This window comes from Cebus imitator, unplaced genomic scaffold (assembly GCF_001604975.1).
Source record: "Cebus imitator isolate Cc_AM_T3 unplaced genomic scaffold, Cebus_imitator-1.0 Scaffold52, whole genome shotgun sequence".
Lineage (NCBI taxonomy): Eukaryota > Metazoa > Chordata > Mammalia > Primates > Cebidae > Cebus > Cebus imitator.
Genome location: NW_016107367.1, coordinates 6,569,143 through 6,585,912, shown reverse-complemented (window position 1 = coordinate 6,585,912; position 16,770 = coordinate 6,569,143). Strand labels below are relative to the sequence as shown.

At 35.0% G+C, this 16,770-nt stretch overlaps 1 protein-coding gene across 5 annotated transcripts in view; it reads left to right on the top strand.

The window, feature by feature from the left end:
• The window catches only part of VRK1 (VRK serine/threonine kinase 1), an 84,474-nt gene that overhangs the window by 26,440 nt on the left and 41,264 nt on the right, over positions 1–16,770 (top strand). For 4 of the 5 annotated variants that reach the window (XM_017528158.2, XM_017528157.2, XM_017528160.2 and 1 more), the window contains exons 2-3: positions 9,537–9,701; positions 13,893–13,948. In XM_017528158.2, coding sequence (XP_017383647.1) covers positions 9,537–9,701; positions 13,893–13,948 — 221 coding nt within the window. Of the gene's footprint in view, positions 1–4,766; positions 4,970–9,536; positions 9,702–13,892; positions 13,949–16,770 lie in introns of those variants that run through there. The other variant, XM_037738344.1, reaches the window with a different exon arrangement.

Below are 16,770 nucleotides of genomic sequence, written 5' to 3'. Positions count from 1 at the left end.
TTTTGTGACTGGCTTATTTCACTTAGCATAACTGTCCTCAAGATTCATCTGTAGTGTAGTGTGTGTCAGGATTTACTTCTGTTTTTCAAGGCTGAATAATATTCCATTGTATATATGTGCCACATTTATTCATTCATCTGTTAATGGATACTCAGGTTGCTTCCACCTCTTGCTGTTATTGTGAATAGTGCTGCTGTGCACATGGGTGTATAGTTACTTCTTTGAGACTATAAAACTCTTTCCCTGAGATCTGTTAGCTTAAAGGAATAAACATCAATTATTTTTTCAAATAATTGTCTCTGTTCAGAATTTCCAAAGATCTTAATTTTATTTAATGGAACATTTTTCTTTTATATATAATTTATTCTCACATAATAAAATTTGTATTTTGGTGTGGAAGTGTAGTTGGTCTGCTTTTTTGACGTGATAAACCCCTGGAAAAATGTATATGATAAAGTGGAACAAGCTCCCTGAATGAAAAAGCTCATTTCATCTTGAAAGAAGAACTTACTGTATTCCTCAAATTGCCTAGAACTGTGAGTAACCTAAATGATAGACTGGAATCCAGGATACTACTGTATTTTGAAAGCAAAAGGAAGAGAATATTTAAAGAAAGAATGAACAGTGTCGAGTGCTTCTGGGCAGGCAAATGAGATGATTCATTGTCAGCTAGATTTCATAACATGGAGGTCACTGGTGACCTTAGCAAGGGTTGTTAGAGAGGAGTCATGAAGGCGGATCTCAGATGGAGTGAGTTGGATGAGTAGGAGAAAGGAAGTAATGGCAAATACAGACGATTTATTGAAACATTTGGCATTGAAAGGGAAAAGTAAGGATGATAGCAGAGGGGGCATGTAATTTTAGGCATAGCTCTTAGAAAGATAGGGAATTCCCATCTGAAGCTTCTGTTTTCTCTCTAGAGTAGAGTAGGTCACATGTTGAGAATTGTACATTAGGAAGGGGAATTAGAGTTTTGAGGAAGAAGAATAGAGTTCGACGGAGTCATTGTAGGGGATGGTTGCTGGACTTTTGAGGAATGACATTGTCCTTTGCAGCTGGGTGATGTATATTAAGGATAAAGTTAGACATCTGGTACTTGGGGAAAAATACTAACTTAACTATTTTGCTGTTTAATTGTATGAATTTAGTGAGTTCCTACTAACTACAATGTATTTGTGACTAAGACCGTTCTCATGTAGCAGGAGCTTATAAGCTTATAGGGAACAGTTATTTATCACATGCAATAAGAAGTACAAACAGTACTGAAACTTCAGAGGTCATGTCTGACTTCAGCAGAGATATGTCTTTAGGTATGGGAAAAATGTCAGTAAATGTTTAAGGAGAGGTTATAGGAGAGAAAGGACTTTGTGCTGGGAAGAATGGAGATAAAAATATGTCGGTACCATGTTAATGGAATGGTGAATAGTCTAGTTTGTCCAGAATTTCCTTGATTCAGAGTGTCTCTATCCAATATAAAACATTTCAAAGAAGTTTATGACTTTAAAGAAAATTTCATAAAAATATATGACCCCCTAAAGGAGTTTACATGCATAACTGTTTTAGGGAAAATTTATGAGTAGTCATTCAGTGTATAACGAGCTTTATTCAGCATTGTGATTTTCCAGTTTGGGTATGATGAATTCATAGAGCTCATTAAGTGTAAGTGTCATTGTTGTGATTCATTCAAGCCTTTTTCCTTTCTTCAGCAGAAGGTTAAAAAAAAATTTCAAATTTGAATCCAGGACTTGAAGAATGCCACTTGTCTAAATACAGTACCATATTGTGATAAATATAGCTACTGAAAATTTTAAAAATCTTTTCACAAAACTTTATTTTAATATTCATAGCAGAACTTTTTTTGGAATGTTATCTGAAAAACAGAGGACCATTTTATCATCAGAGCTGACTATTAATTAGGGTATTGTTGCAGATATAAAAGTTGATCTGCCACTGAAATTCTATTTGAATATGTATAGTTCCAAGCTTGCTTTGTGTATTTAATAACTTTAGTACCATAATTACTCTGTTTACAATTAAATTTTGGTGAATATGCTAATATGGAATATACCAGTGAGTGATTTCAGCAAAGGGCAGTATTGATTTGCATCTTGATGTGCTTTTCAATTGCATCTGCATTTCCTTTAATATCAAAGGAAAAGAAGTGGTCAGATTATGTAATGGATTATGTGATGCTAAATTCTTTTTTCTTTAAAACCTCTGTTGCATTGGCTACTATAATAGATTTGCATTGAGTCAGAGGGGGCTGTAATTATGTAGAAAGATTTAATTTTTGTTAAAGTTTGTGCCTTTCAGTGTATTCTTTAATAGAAACCTTAATGTGAGTATTGGTTTCATTATTAGAAGACACCTATAATGGACTAAAGTGATGGTTTAATTCAAATTAGTATTTTAAGTTCTTCAGAAAACTCACTAACTAACTGAAGCAAATACTTTTGGTTATGTTATTTCTTTGAACAGGGACTTCTGGTTTTAAATAATTCCTCTTCTTTTGAAATTGCCTGAAAAGCAACAAGGAGATTTAGAAACACTGATTTCATATTCTCAGAAACTGAGAAGCTTTTATATCTCTGAACCAGAAAATAAGGAGCTGCCAAATGCAGTGAAGGTCAAATAGGGTACAGGAGGATGCTGAAAGGGAACCTGAGACACAGATGTCAGAAAAGCTGGCAGAATTGTGTTCTCTAAAGAAAGTGGCACACCCTGAGAGGCACATTAATAAGCCTTTGTCTAGGAGAACAGGAATAGGTGTTGGCAGGCAGGGCCACTGGGGAACTTGGGTGGGATAAAAATGTTCTCTGTCTTGGTTGTCGCACAAGTGTATGTACATTTGTGAAAATTTATCAGTCTACACTTGTGCAAGCTTGTAATGTATTGTCTCTCACCTCCAAAGTCAGCCTCTTTTGATCTGTTTATATACTTGAGCTAGACCTTTTAAATATTTTTTCTTTTCCAGGACAATGTTAGATTTTGTCAGTAGAAGGTGAGGAAGGGATACTATGCTGCAAGACTTAGCAGAGGAAGGGCTTCTCTTGTTATAGTGTGCTTGTTTTTTGTTTGTTTCTCTTACTCTCTTAAGGTGTGGCTGTCAGCTCTGGTTATTCTCCTGTAAGCTTCATTAGCACCCTGGTAGGCAGCTTCTTGATCCCACCTGTGGATCAGCTCCAGCCCACTGGCCCTGAAGAGAACTACTCTACCACCCAGTGGGTCCCTGCCGCAGCCTGTCCAGTAAAGTGTTCTTGGGCACTCTCCCTTATCCTTGGAGACAATAACTGCTCCCTACATTTGCTAGTTCCATATTCCTTCAAGTTGTCTTTTACATCTATTAGCAGTTGACAACTTTTTACAGATTAATAATTTTTTGTGTTACATTTTCTCATTTTCTGTCTCCTGAATAAACTCTGACTGTTATAATACACTTTTGATTTGTGTAACTTACTGTGTTAATTTTACATAAATAAACAGGATGAAATAATAAGTATACTTCTTGATTAATTTCCCTAACAGGAACAAATTGTTTAAATACCAAGATTGGGATATAGAACACTATCAGATCCCTAGGAACCTTCCACCTCCAGCCATTTCTTCTGACTCTTAGTCCCCAAAATGGTATCTGCTGTTTGACTTGTATTGCCATTGATTTGTTTTGTCTATTATTGAAATTCATATAAATGGAATATAATATGTGCTCTTCTGTCTGGTGCTGCTTTTTCTTAACACAGTGTTTGGTATATTCATCTGTCTTACTATATTCATTTTCCTGTTGATGGACATGTGGATTTTCAGTTTGTGGCTGTTGTGAATAAAGCTGCTAGTGTCATTCTTGTACATGTCTTTGGGTGGACATGTATATGCATAGAAGTTGAATTGTTGGCTCAGTTAGCAGGTACTGCCAAACAAATTTTCAAAATGACTGAAACAGTGTAGGAGAATTCTGTTTGTTCCACCTCCTTACCAACACTTTGTATTGTCAGAATTTTGCAGCTGAAGGCTTCAAACCCTTAAGGAATAGATCAAATGCTGCTTAAACTCCTTAGATTATGGTAAAAGAAGAAAAGCTTCCAAAATCTTGTTATCAAATGAGCATAATATTGATACTAAAACTGATAAATGTAGCAGAAAAAGTAAACTACAGACCATTCTTATGAATATCAGTCTTGTCTGCGGCTATACCACCCTGAATGCACCTGATCTTGTCTGAGTATCAGTCTTGTTCCTAAATAAAATATTAGCAAATAGAATTCATCAGCACACTAAAGAAATTACAACCACCGCCAATTATAATATTTTTTTCTAGGAAGGTTGTGTTAAATAGCTCTATATGAGTATGTGGTATACCAGCTGCTTTTAAGTCTTTTGTGTTTCTCAAGATGTTAAAAGTTAAGTATTGAACAAATATTCATTAATCCATTACCATTGGCCCTGCTTATACCTGGCTGAAGCAGCCCCTGAGGACTGACAGGCCCATTGACTGCCTGAGGCCACCTGAGATTATAGGGGCCAACAAGAGGGAATCCTCCACATCTTTTGCCATTAGAAGCCACAGGAGGGAGTTTCATTTAGATATATTTTAAAGAAATATTTCTGTCATAGTGGCCTCTTGCAGAGCAACTGAGTATATTTCAGTGACTTCTTAACGTTTATGTGGAGCAGGTTTAGATGTGAGGGAAGTTTTAACCGAAGCACAAAGTGAGTTTCAAATGCTAGTTAATAAATCTAATTTTCTTTATATTCTTTTTCTTTTTTGCAAAGAAGCTATAATCTGGAATGTACATGTGAACAACTTTATACGAATAGTTTTTGTGCTTGGTTTACTTGTATTGGTATGATATGTTTAAGTTCTTAGAGACTGGATTTTCGTAGCACATACTGACTGAGGAAAAGAAAGAAAAAACAAAGCTGGATATCTATTTGGAAAAAGCTAGACTTTTCCTTCATGTCTTATAGTAAAATAAGTGTAAACAGATCAAAATGTTACCAGCAAAATATGAATCATAAAATAACCCAAAGAAAACATGGGATGTTAAAAATACATAATTTGACTGGGGGATGTCTTTCTGAGGGTAACATGAAATCCAAAGCAAAAAATAATGCAAAATAAATAGTTACTAATAAATAAATTGGGAAGACTCTTTGCAAGACACAGAGGTACTCTGTTTAATATGCAACATATAAAATATGCCTGTAAATAAAAAGCAAGACTAATAATTCAAAAGAAAAATGGGCAGAGGTTACTAATGGTTTACAAGAAATGAAATACAGATTTTGCTTCTGAGTATATTCTTGTAATTTTTTTTTTTTTTTTTGAGGGGGAGGTGGGAATGGACTGGGCAGTCTCATTGAGTATGAGAAGATTTCCAGTTTTGATCCCTTGGTGATTATTAATAGGAGCAATAATTATTTTGTCAAAGAACCTGGTTTCTTTTCACAGGAAGTGGTATTTCAAGAATGCAATTTGTGCTAGGGATGCTCTTTGCTGTTGGGTTGATTATTGTTTCTAAGCTTTTTAGTGAATGGGGCCAGGACATACAAAGATGTGTTCGTTTGTATGTGATTATTTTAAAGATACATTCTGAATTAAAAATATTTCCAAGTACAGTATTTTTAACTGTACCTCTTTTTTTTTTATCTCTGTCTCCTTTCTTCCATATCTGAATCCTGATTTTTAGGGACACAAGGGAATGATAGAATAATAATATCACATCATTCTCATTTGCATCCTTCCACATGTATGCACACAATAGTCTTAGTTAACAAAAGCAAGTATCACAATATGATTTCTGGAAAGTTGCTTTTTTTTTCCCATATGTTATCCCATTTTTTAATAGTCGTACTGTATCTATAGTGTCAGTACATTTTTCCATTATATGCTCTATACTCTTTTTTATAACCCTTGTCGAGTCTCAGTTCTACAGGTATATATGTACTACTCACTAATACTGACATTTCTTGAGCCATTTTGGATATTTCTATGGGAGTGGCAGACCCTTTCTGCTGGACTTCTTTTCTGGTGTATTCTTACTGCTGTTTTCTATATTGATAACACTTAGCAATCTTTATACTTGAAATTTAGTTGGGTATAAAATCTTTGGTTCATGTTTTCTTTTCTTGAGCCTTAAATATTTTACTTTTCCCCCTCGGCATAAAATGTTGCTGTTAAAGTGATGACAATTTGATTTTATTTTCCTTATAAAATACCTGCGATGCTCAGAGAATATTTTCATTTACTGTTAACTAGATTGTGTCTTAGTGATGGTCATTCTGGGTCGATTTTTGACCTTTTAAAATGTAGTTTTATGGTTTTTAAAAATTAAGTTCAGGAAAGTTTTCTTTAATTAAAGGATTTTTAATATTCTGCTCATTTGCTTTGATTTTCGTTGTTATATGTAAGTTTTTTTTTTTTTTTTTTTTTTTTTTTTTTAATATTTTTTTTTTTTTTTTTTTTTTTTTTTTTTTTTTTCTGTTTTCTTAAACATTTTTCTTTTGGTCCTTTTTGATTTTTTGTTTTTTCCTTTCACTTTCTATTTCTCTTTCATTAAAAAGTTTTATTTACTTTTATGTTCCTTCTACTTTAGTTTTTATTTCTGAACTGATTTTTGTCTTTCGTTTTCAATTATTCTATCATCTGATTTCTGAATTTTTCAAATTCTGATTGATGTTAGTCTGTATACAAAGTGTTTTTTAGCTTGTTTTGAAATACTAATTTATAGCTGTCAACATTTTGGGAGGCATGTTTTCTTACGTACTTTTCTGAAGGGCTTTTTGTTTTCAATACCAGCTTATTGTAGGACTAGGCTTTGATCCGTTTTTGTTGCTGAGTTTCATATGCAGCCAGTTTTCCCTTATATGCAATTAGTATTAGATGGTTCATGGCGAGTGTATGTCATTTCTTTAGATCTCACTCCACTTGTTTTTCTGTAGTATTCCAGAATACTGAGGCTAACTTATAGATTCGCTTTCATTTGAACTTTCTTTTCCCTGTATTTCTATTATCCTTGTGATGCTCATTTTGGCTTTATCCCTAGGAGTTTCTGATGCTTTGACCTAGAAGGGACCTTGGCGAGTTAGTTTTGAGAGCTGTAGAGGCAGCAGGCTTCAGCCTCTTCAGACCTCACCACAGACCCCTTACACTTCTGGCTGTGGGAATGGCAGACCCCTTCTTGTTTCAGTTGCTGTTCTCATAGTGTCTTGTGTGCTTCTGACAAGTGGCTCTTGGCAATTTTGGGATTCTCAGATTTATCAGAGGCATCACACTTCTTTCTGCTTCCTTCTTTGCAGTTGCTGATACCACACAGAACCTGTTGCTGTTTGTGGTGATTTGTCTTCACCTGCTCAAATTTTGGGATTTATAGAGATAGGGGAGGGGATACTGTCCCTCTGTTTGGTTGGAGAGGTTATTTATGGGTTTTGAGTTTCACTCTCCAGTTGTCCTGTCCACTTTTATCGGGGAATTCAGGGAGATGAAACAGCTGTGCTGCTGCCTCCACCATGTGCAGTGTTAACCTTCAGGAGCAGTGATTTATAAGCGTATTCAAGAGACTGACAGTGATGATGCTGTTTTGTGGGACTATTTTTAGGAAAGAAAGTCATTCCAAGCCTTAATTAATTATTACAATTAGTTTCAATTAGTTGGCTACAGAAATAAAACTAATAATAAAAGCAAACAGTTTTATTTGGAGGAAAATCACTTTTTATTGACCACAATTTACATTGAGTAGATGCTGTGCCAGAATATTTCATTTAAAATATGATATTTTTGTCACTTGTGGAAAGGAGTTTCAGAAAAACACAAAAGGTTGTCCAGTCACTATTTTGAGACATATACAGATAAAAAACATGTTTTTCCTTCATTTTAAACTATTTTGATTACTATAAAGAAACAGTCAAATAGGAGAGTACTCTGACGATTTGATAAAGTTGGATAAAATTCAGAAGGGTGTCCATTTTAATATTTGGAAGTACTGTGTGTTTTAGTTGTTTCTTTTATTTGGTTTACTAACATAGGTGTAAAAGTAACCTTTTTTGGTGTTTTGTGTCTAGGCTCTCTTGGTTGGCACTGAAATTCCATTTTACAAGATTTTATCACGATTAAAAACACATTAATTAAGAGAACTAATTGATATGAAGAAATAACAGATATATTTGTTTATTTTGAAGATGTTTTTGTTAACTTAGAGAAGATTTAGACAGCAAAGATGCATTAGTATTCTATAGGAAAAATCCAATTTAAAAATCCCCAGTAAATTAATAAGGAACATTTGCAGATAAGGAGTTTGTGTATTTGGAGTGACGGTGGGTGAATTGCTGAAAAATTCCAGTTGAATGTAGTGTGTATGTAAGTAGCATATCTAGGCTGAAGACTGAACTACAGACTTCTTTCATCTGAATAGCCATTTCAAGTGTTTACTGATTCTTATTAACCTTCTTTCTTTATGTGTCTCCAGTATATTTTTAGGGAGCTATGGAATCCTAACAAGTATTTATTTTAAATCTTTTTTGATTAATATTTGTAGAACTGAGAGTTTGAAATCACACAACACATACACGTTCACCTGCATACAAATACAAATTGAGTTCCTTCAGTCAATGAAGTGAGTTATACCTGAGGGCACTTCAAGCCCGGCAAGAAGTGACTTGATCAAGATTACCCAACAAACTGGTGTCATACCTGCAATCCAGGTCTTTTGATTTCCAGTCTGCGCTTTTTTCACAATAAAACACCACTTTCTCTGAAAGTTACTATAAACTTATGTATTAGAAAAGTGAATCAAGATTCAGCTCCTAAAGGACAGTTAGTGAGAAAGGAAGCTTAGGAATGCTGGATGTCACCAGCTTTGCCCAGATGCCTAAGCCACAGTTTTTCTTGTCACTCTTGAAAGTTGTACTCCTTTTACAATGACTTCCATAATTGTGAAGCATGTTGGTGAGGTCTTGGAGCCAGGTAGTCATCAGTGCAAATTTCTGTTGTTCCACCACTTAGCAGCTTGCTGAGCCTTAATTGGGATGATGATATAATCTTTACAGTCATGAGGATAGATAGGAACCTGTGTAAAGCATCTACTAGCATATCCTAGGAAACTTTCCCCTTGTGCTCAGTTACCTTACGTTTTCAATCTCTGTACTGTGTTCTATCCTATCGGTATTGACCTTAATAAACTCTTCATTTTTTCCCCATAAAATGTGCATCCTATTTGGAGACCCTTTCCCTTTCAACTTCATAGAGCAATTCTTTGTTGTTACATAACATTTTTGGTTGTTGATCATTATGCCATTGGAACTTAAACCTAATTATTTCTTTGAAAATAATTGCATATATGATTTTATTGTCTCTTCTCCAAAGTTAAAGGATAATCAAATAGGATTCGAGCCATTATAAGTCAGAATTAACAGATATCCTTTAAGTTTTGGAGTAAGTAGGAATTTGAACAACATCTCTGTACAGAAGTTTTCCTTAAGGAAAAATGTTTTAAACACTTACAAGATCATAATTCTGACCATTACTTTGTTTTATGTTACAGTGAAAATGCCTCGTGTAAAAGCAGCTCAAGCTGGAAGACAGGGCCCTGCAAAGAGACATCTTGCAGAACAATTTGCAGTTGGGGAGATAATAACTGACATGGCAAAAAAGGAATGGAAAGTAGGATTACCCATTGGCCAAGGAGGCTTTGGCTGTATATATCTTGGTAAGTGACTGCTTCTAATGATCAATCCAAAGATTTATATGGCTTTCTTATCAAAATGGTTTCTCAATTATGAACTATTATAGGATGCTCCTAATAATCTGCAGTCAACTTAATACTGTCTGATAAACAAAAATGCGTCTCTGACATAGGAGTGGAAATTGTTAATGTAATCGCAACAGAAAAAGAGGATAAAATATCTGTAAAATTGTCATTAGTGAGGACTAAGGCTTTAGATTTTTAAGATACTCTATATAATCATAATCTTTTTTGAGACCCAAAGAAAACTATGTACATATCTTTCCCCTCCCTCCTCCACCTAAGTGGGATTTATTTCCTCTGTGTTTGTCTAATTTGGAAGTTTGCAGATCTTTTGCAGGTGTGGGCTTCTTTTTTCTCTCTGTACAACCAGCAGAGCCCTCATACTGGAACTAAGAGAATTACGTAGACACTGCATATTAGGCCCGATTAAATGTGCAGATAACTCGCATACTTATTCTGAAATTTTGGGGACCCACTGTGGAGTCCTGAAATTCTGTTAACTAAATTATTGACTTAAAAAATATTTTAACTGATTGCTTCTAAAGCTGTCTGCTTCACCAGTACATACTAGTAGTGATATGATGCAATTCATATTTGCTTCTGATTTTTCTAACTTTTCCATTCTATGTTCTCACTCTACTTCTAATCTCAGATTAATAATTATTTAATTTCTGCCATGGAGGTTTATACAATTTTATTTTTAGCAACATCTTACTCAGAATACTGATAATATGATGTAGATTAGTGTCATTTGGGAACTTGTTAGACCTACAGTTTTTTGAGCCTTACCTCAGATTACGAATCAGAAACTGTAGGGAGAGGGGCCAGCAGTGTTTGATCAAGTCCTCTAGGTGATTCTGATGCATGCTAAAGTTTGAGAACCACTGACATAGGTAAAGAGCACTGCTCTTACTCAAGAGGAGTCCCACTTAACCTGTTCCAGGACCAATGGGCTGTCCTTGATCAGTTGCAGTTTCTGGAGCTATCTTTATGAAACATAGCTTGAAATCTAGTGTTTTATCATATGTTATACATATGATTCCTGTCGGTCAGTGGCACCCTTCTTTGTCAAATATGTGTTGATTCTCTGGTTTTGTTTAGAGCCAAACCCATTCCAGTGAACTAGGCTATATCACTGATTTATGGCAAAAATCCTTGGAAGCCATGAAAGATTAGTGGCTATATTAGTCAGTATATATTTTTGATCTTGTTATTTAGGGGAGATGGTAGATTATGTAAGCTGTCTTTATTACAGGATATGTGGACTTAATGCCATCTCATATTAATAGGAACTTGGCTCTAAAAAAGCAAGTTCTTCATCTTACATTAGTTAATTTACTGTTGGAACCTTTTGCAAATTTAGAACTTGCTTTGTCTCATCTTTTATTTGTATTTATCATCAAAAGATGCCGTCTAATAGTATTTTTAATAGGCCATGGTTTGACAGATCTCTGTAATAAAACTTTACTTTTATAAGGCTGGGATGACTAATTTGTAAAAGGAGGGACTTGCTTGAACATTGTTGCCTCCAGTCTCTCGCTTCTGTGATACACTGAAACAGCCAGATTCAAGATCACCAGCAGTTTCTGTAAATGAATTAAAAAGATTGATTTTGAATTTTCTTTGGATTTTTTTTTTTCTGTAGCATTTGATACTTTTTATCTTTGTTTCTCCTAACAGTTGCTTCCATTGTCTTTTATGATAACATAACTTTCTTCTAGTTTTCTTTCTGCTTTTCTGGCTGTAATTGGTCATCTCTGTAGGCACTTCTTTGTGCTCCAGCTTGTCTTCTTAGGTTCACATTTTGTTCTGTATATTCTGTCTGAGTGAAATCAGGCTTCTCTCACTGTCTCTTTACTGTTGATTTCTCTCTCTTTTATCTGTAGCCCAGGACTTGATTTCCTGAGCCCAGGCCCATAGCCACTGCCCTCTGCTATAAGGGATCTCTACTTAGATGTTCTACAGGCATTTCTAAAATGTATATCATCATCTTTTATCTCCTGATCCTGTCATGAGGATTGTCTCAGTGAATGACAGCCTTGAAGCCAGAAACTGGGAAGGCGTTCTTGAGCATTCCTTCACTAATAGCCTAGTTCCTTTTCTAGTCCTGCTGCTTTACCTGAGTGACTTCTCAGATCCGTTTATTTCTCTCCATCTTTGCAGCCACTGTCCTAGGTCAGGTCATGATCATCATGTCTTGTCTGGACACTCACTGTAGCACCGACTCTTCCCTGTCCCAGCCTTGCTGCCTTGCACACCATTGTTTTCAGTATGGCTTGTATGACCAAGTCTACTGATAAGATAATATGATCATCCTGTTTAAATCTCTCTGATAGCTCCACAGTCCCCTTCGAATAAGATGCCAAACTTTTGAAAATGGCATACAAGACCCTTCACATACAACATTGGTCTTTATCCCTTTTATCTCCTGAAAGTCTGTGCTTCAGCCATCTTGCTGCCCTTTGGCTGTTGATCTTTGTATATGATGCTTTAGAAATTTTAAAATATATTTTATTTTACATTGTTTTGTACCAAGCCTATGAAAAATTTATGTTAGCTTTACTGAGGTATAATCCATATACTTAGACTGTTGGTTTAGCCTCTTAACTGATCTACCTGCTTTTGCCCTTGGCCCCTGTACTCCATTCTCCACAAAGCAGTCCAACGAAGTCTTTATTACCACAGTCTGATTTTGCTAATCTTCTTTTCAGAACCTTCCAGTGGCTCCTGTCTCATTCATAGTGACAGTCAAAACCTTTATGTCACCTGTTAAGCCTATTGTGTTTGTTCCCTGCTGCTTTCTGATCTGTCTTCTCTTCCACCTCACTTAGTTTCCCCCAGTTACTTTTGCCTTCTTGTTTTCCAAACACTTCAAGCATACTTGCACATCAGGGTCTTTTTTTTTTTTTTTTTTTTTTTTTTTTTTTTTTTTTTTTTTGAGATAGAGTCTCGCTCTGTTGCCCAGACTGGAGTGCAGTGGCATGATCTTGGCTCACTGCAGCCTCTGCCTTTTGGGTTCAAGTGATTCTCTCACCGTCAGCCTCCCGAGTAGCTGGGATTACAGGTGCATGCCACCACCATGCCTGGCTAATTTTTCTGTTTTTAGTAGAGACAGGGTTTTGCCATGTTGACCAGCCTGATCTTGAACTTCTGACCCCAAGTAATCCATTCACGTAAGCGTCCCATAGTGCTGAGATTACAGGTGTGAGCCACTGAGCCAGGCCCACATCAGGATCTTGGTGCTGTTCTGCCTGGGATACGTACATGGCTTATTCCCTTCCTGTTCTCAGACTACTGCTCAAGTAACACCTTGTCAGTGAGGTTTAGATCTTTCTTACTGTGTGGCCACACTGCCTACCTTTCTTTCCTGATTACTTTGTCCTCTATAGCACTTCACACTGTCAAATGTATTTCATATTTTATTTGTGCTCTGCATCCTACCACTGAAATGGTGGCTTTGTAAGATTAAGGATTTTTTTCTTGTTCATTGCTAAATCTCTATTTCCTAGAAAGTGACATTTAGTATGTACTTGGTAAATATTCGTTTAGTGAATATGGGCAACCTTTTACTTCTAACTCAGTATTCTGGGGCAACTGTGCTTTTTATTTGCATGAAATAAAATGACAGCCCCATTAAAATTATTCTGATGACAGTTGAAAATTCTAGTGCCAACATCCTGAACTATTGGTCCAGATGAGCTTTTCCCAAACTAGTGCATTTTAGAACTTTAGCTCCCTCATTTCTTACTCCCTTACATTTCTCAACTCTTCAGATGCTCCTCTTAAAAGAATTTCATAGTTTATTAAATTTAAGAACATGTATCACTTATCCTCTGGGGAATTTACAATATACATTAGCATATCAAAGGCCATTAGTACTTTTGAATTAAATAAATCTTTAACTTATTTAACTGAGAGTTTCCCACGTGTAATTGATAATCATATGGAAGAAATTGTAAGATGCATTCTAAATTCAGATATGTTAAAACGTGAATGAAAATCTTAAAAATTATAAAATGTAATGATACCCTGAAACACATATTTGGGAACTGAAGTGTATTGTATCAAGGGGATACAGATATACAAAACTAAATATTAATATTTTTATAATATTACTGGTTCTGATATTAAATATTTTACTTTTTTAAACAGCTGATATGAATTCTTCAGGGTCAGTTGGAAGTGATGCACCTTGTGTTGTAAAAGTGGTAAGATATATTTTAGCTAATTTGTTTCTTTTCTGTTGATTTGGTGTAGTCATTTTGTAAAATGCCTTTTGATTATCTAGAATTAGTTAAACCATAAGATATTACATTTTTAATAAAAAATATTTAATAAGACACAAAAGTAGCTTTATAGTTTTAAATCACTTGAGTGTGAAAAGTTCCTTTCGAAATAAAGTGGTGCTGGTATTTGGGGATAAATGAATGAAAGCATAGAGGCATGCATATATGGAATAAAAATATTCAGCTCACTTAAGAAATTTCAGCTACTTTTACAGATACTATTTATATCTTGTAAGACTCTACTAATTTCATGTAATTTTATTGTATTTTATTTTGTATTTGCTCTGGACTTCTACTTGGTCATTTTTTTTCTGTTTATTCCCAATTTTCTTTTCTTCCCCTTCCATTTTAGTAAGTTAAATTATTTATTTGTGATTGGTGGGCCTGTTTTGCTATAATAATGTTGAAATTAGTTTGTAATGAGTAAAGATTGGCAACATCCTATCTGACGTAAGCATACTTCTAACAGCCAGATCAATTTATATGTTGACGAACTATAAGACATTTTAACTATTATTTTTTAAATCAATTATGTACCTTTTTGCTTACCAACATTTGTTACTCTCCTTCTTCAAAGTTCTTGATATATGTGAAGAATATGTTTTGGTTAAATAGAAGAACCAACAGGCTGTATTATCTGGGCAAATTAACATATAACTCTTCCCCTACTTTTTTTCCTGAAGGTTACATGTATTAGGGTTCTCCAGAGGGACAGAACTAATGGGATAGATGTATATATGGAGGGGATGCCCCCATGATTCATTACCTCCCATCAGGTCCCTCCCAGGACACATGGGGATTATGGAGATACAATTCAAGATGAGATTTGGATGGGGACACGGCCAAACCATATCAACCAGAACTCAGGAATTTACCCTGAAGGTTTTCATTTTGTTTCGTTTTACTCTGTTATATTTTATCTCTTAGGAGTCAGCTTTTTTGGACCTTTTTAGTGACTTTTAAACTTTTTTTAAAAAAATTGAGGCATAATTTTTACAGGGAAATACATAGATACCAAATGAATACTTTGAAGACTTTTGACAAGCAAATATACCTGTGTAACCCTCACCTCTTAAAATGTAGAACATTTCCATCACCTCAAAAAGATTCCTTATGTTCTTTTTCCTTCAAAACCCTACTTCCTTGCACCCTTGGAGGCAACCACTTGTCTTGAGGTTTTTTTTTTTTTTTTTTTCTGTGAATGAGTTATTCCTGTTTCAGAAGGTTATGTAAATTATATTAAACAGTGCATATTGTTTGGTAACTTGTTATGCGCAGCATAATATTTTAATGGATCATCCATATTGTTGGTGTGTCAGTCATTTGTTTTCATTTTATTGCTCTCTTGATAGACATTGGTTTTGTTTCCAGTTTTTGTAATTATGAATAAAGCTTCTCTAAACATTCTTGTACAAGTGTTTTTTATGGACACAGGTTTTTATTTTTCTTGGATACTTAGAAGTAGAGTTGCTGATTTATAGGGAAGATTGTCTGTTTAAACTTATAAGAAAGTACCAGGCAGACTTCCAAAATGGTTGTACCCTTTTACACATAGACCAATAACATATGACAGTTTTGTTTGCGTCCTCTTCAACATTTGGCAATGTCAGGTGTATGTATTTGTTTTTTAGCCATTACAGTTAGTGTGTAGATGTGACCTTTAGTTTCAGTTTGTATTTACTTGATGCCTAATGATTTGGGGCAGTTTTTTGTTGTGCTTGTTGGCCATTCGTGTGTTTTCCTTTGTGGAATGCCTCTTCAGTCCTTTTTGCTCCTTTCTTCTTACTTTTATCTTTTAAAAATAACTGGGTCATTTTGTTTTTTATAATTGAGTAGTAAGAGTGTTTTTTTCTGGATGCAAATCCTTTTTCAGATATGTGTTTTCAACATTTTCTACTAGTTTATAGTTTGCCTATTTATTTTTTGAACGCTTTTTTGCATCTGAGATGAATCACAGGATTTTTCTCCTTTATTCTGTTAATGTGGCACTTACATTGATTGATATTTGAATATTGACCGAACTTTGTATTTTTAACATACATCCCACTTAGTCATGGTATATTTTACTTTTTACATAATGCTGGAATTCGTTTGTGAATACCTTGTTAAGGATTTTTGTGTCTTTGTTCATGAAGGATATTGGTCTTTTGTTTTTTTCCTCACTATTTCTCAATTCAAAACTTCCAGTCTCCTTGTTGATTTTGGTAGCAGAGTTCTGTACCCGGCACTCTGTTTGGTCTTCCCCTTTTTGCCCTGTAGGTCTCTTAAGTCTCCTGCTTTTTAAAACTCCTAGGGCCTCTAGGGGAAAAAAGCCAGGGCTGCCATGGACTCACTTTGTTTTCTGTCTTTTAGTGGTCACAGTTCTTCTGTCCTGCCCATTGTCTAATTCTGAAAATAGTAATTTTCTCTCTTAAGTACATTTTTATCTTTGTTTGCAGTGGGAGGGCTAACAGCGTCCCGGTTATTGCCTCGTGCAGGGAAGTGGAAGCAAAGCGATGCCTTTAAAGTTGTGTCAGTGCTTTATTGCTCCTGCCCCTTTTCATCATGGCCTGTCATTGTGGATTTTTCTTCTTTCTCATTTGTGTAATAACATTCTTTTTGGATAGTCAGCCTACTGCTGAATCAGAGGAACTGAGGTTCTTACTGTTAAATTGGGTCATTTATATTTAATTGCAGAATATTATGTGCATTTGTTTTTGATAATACAAATTAAAATATTAAAATCTATGGGTAAGACGAATTTC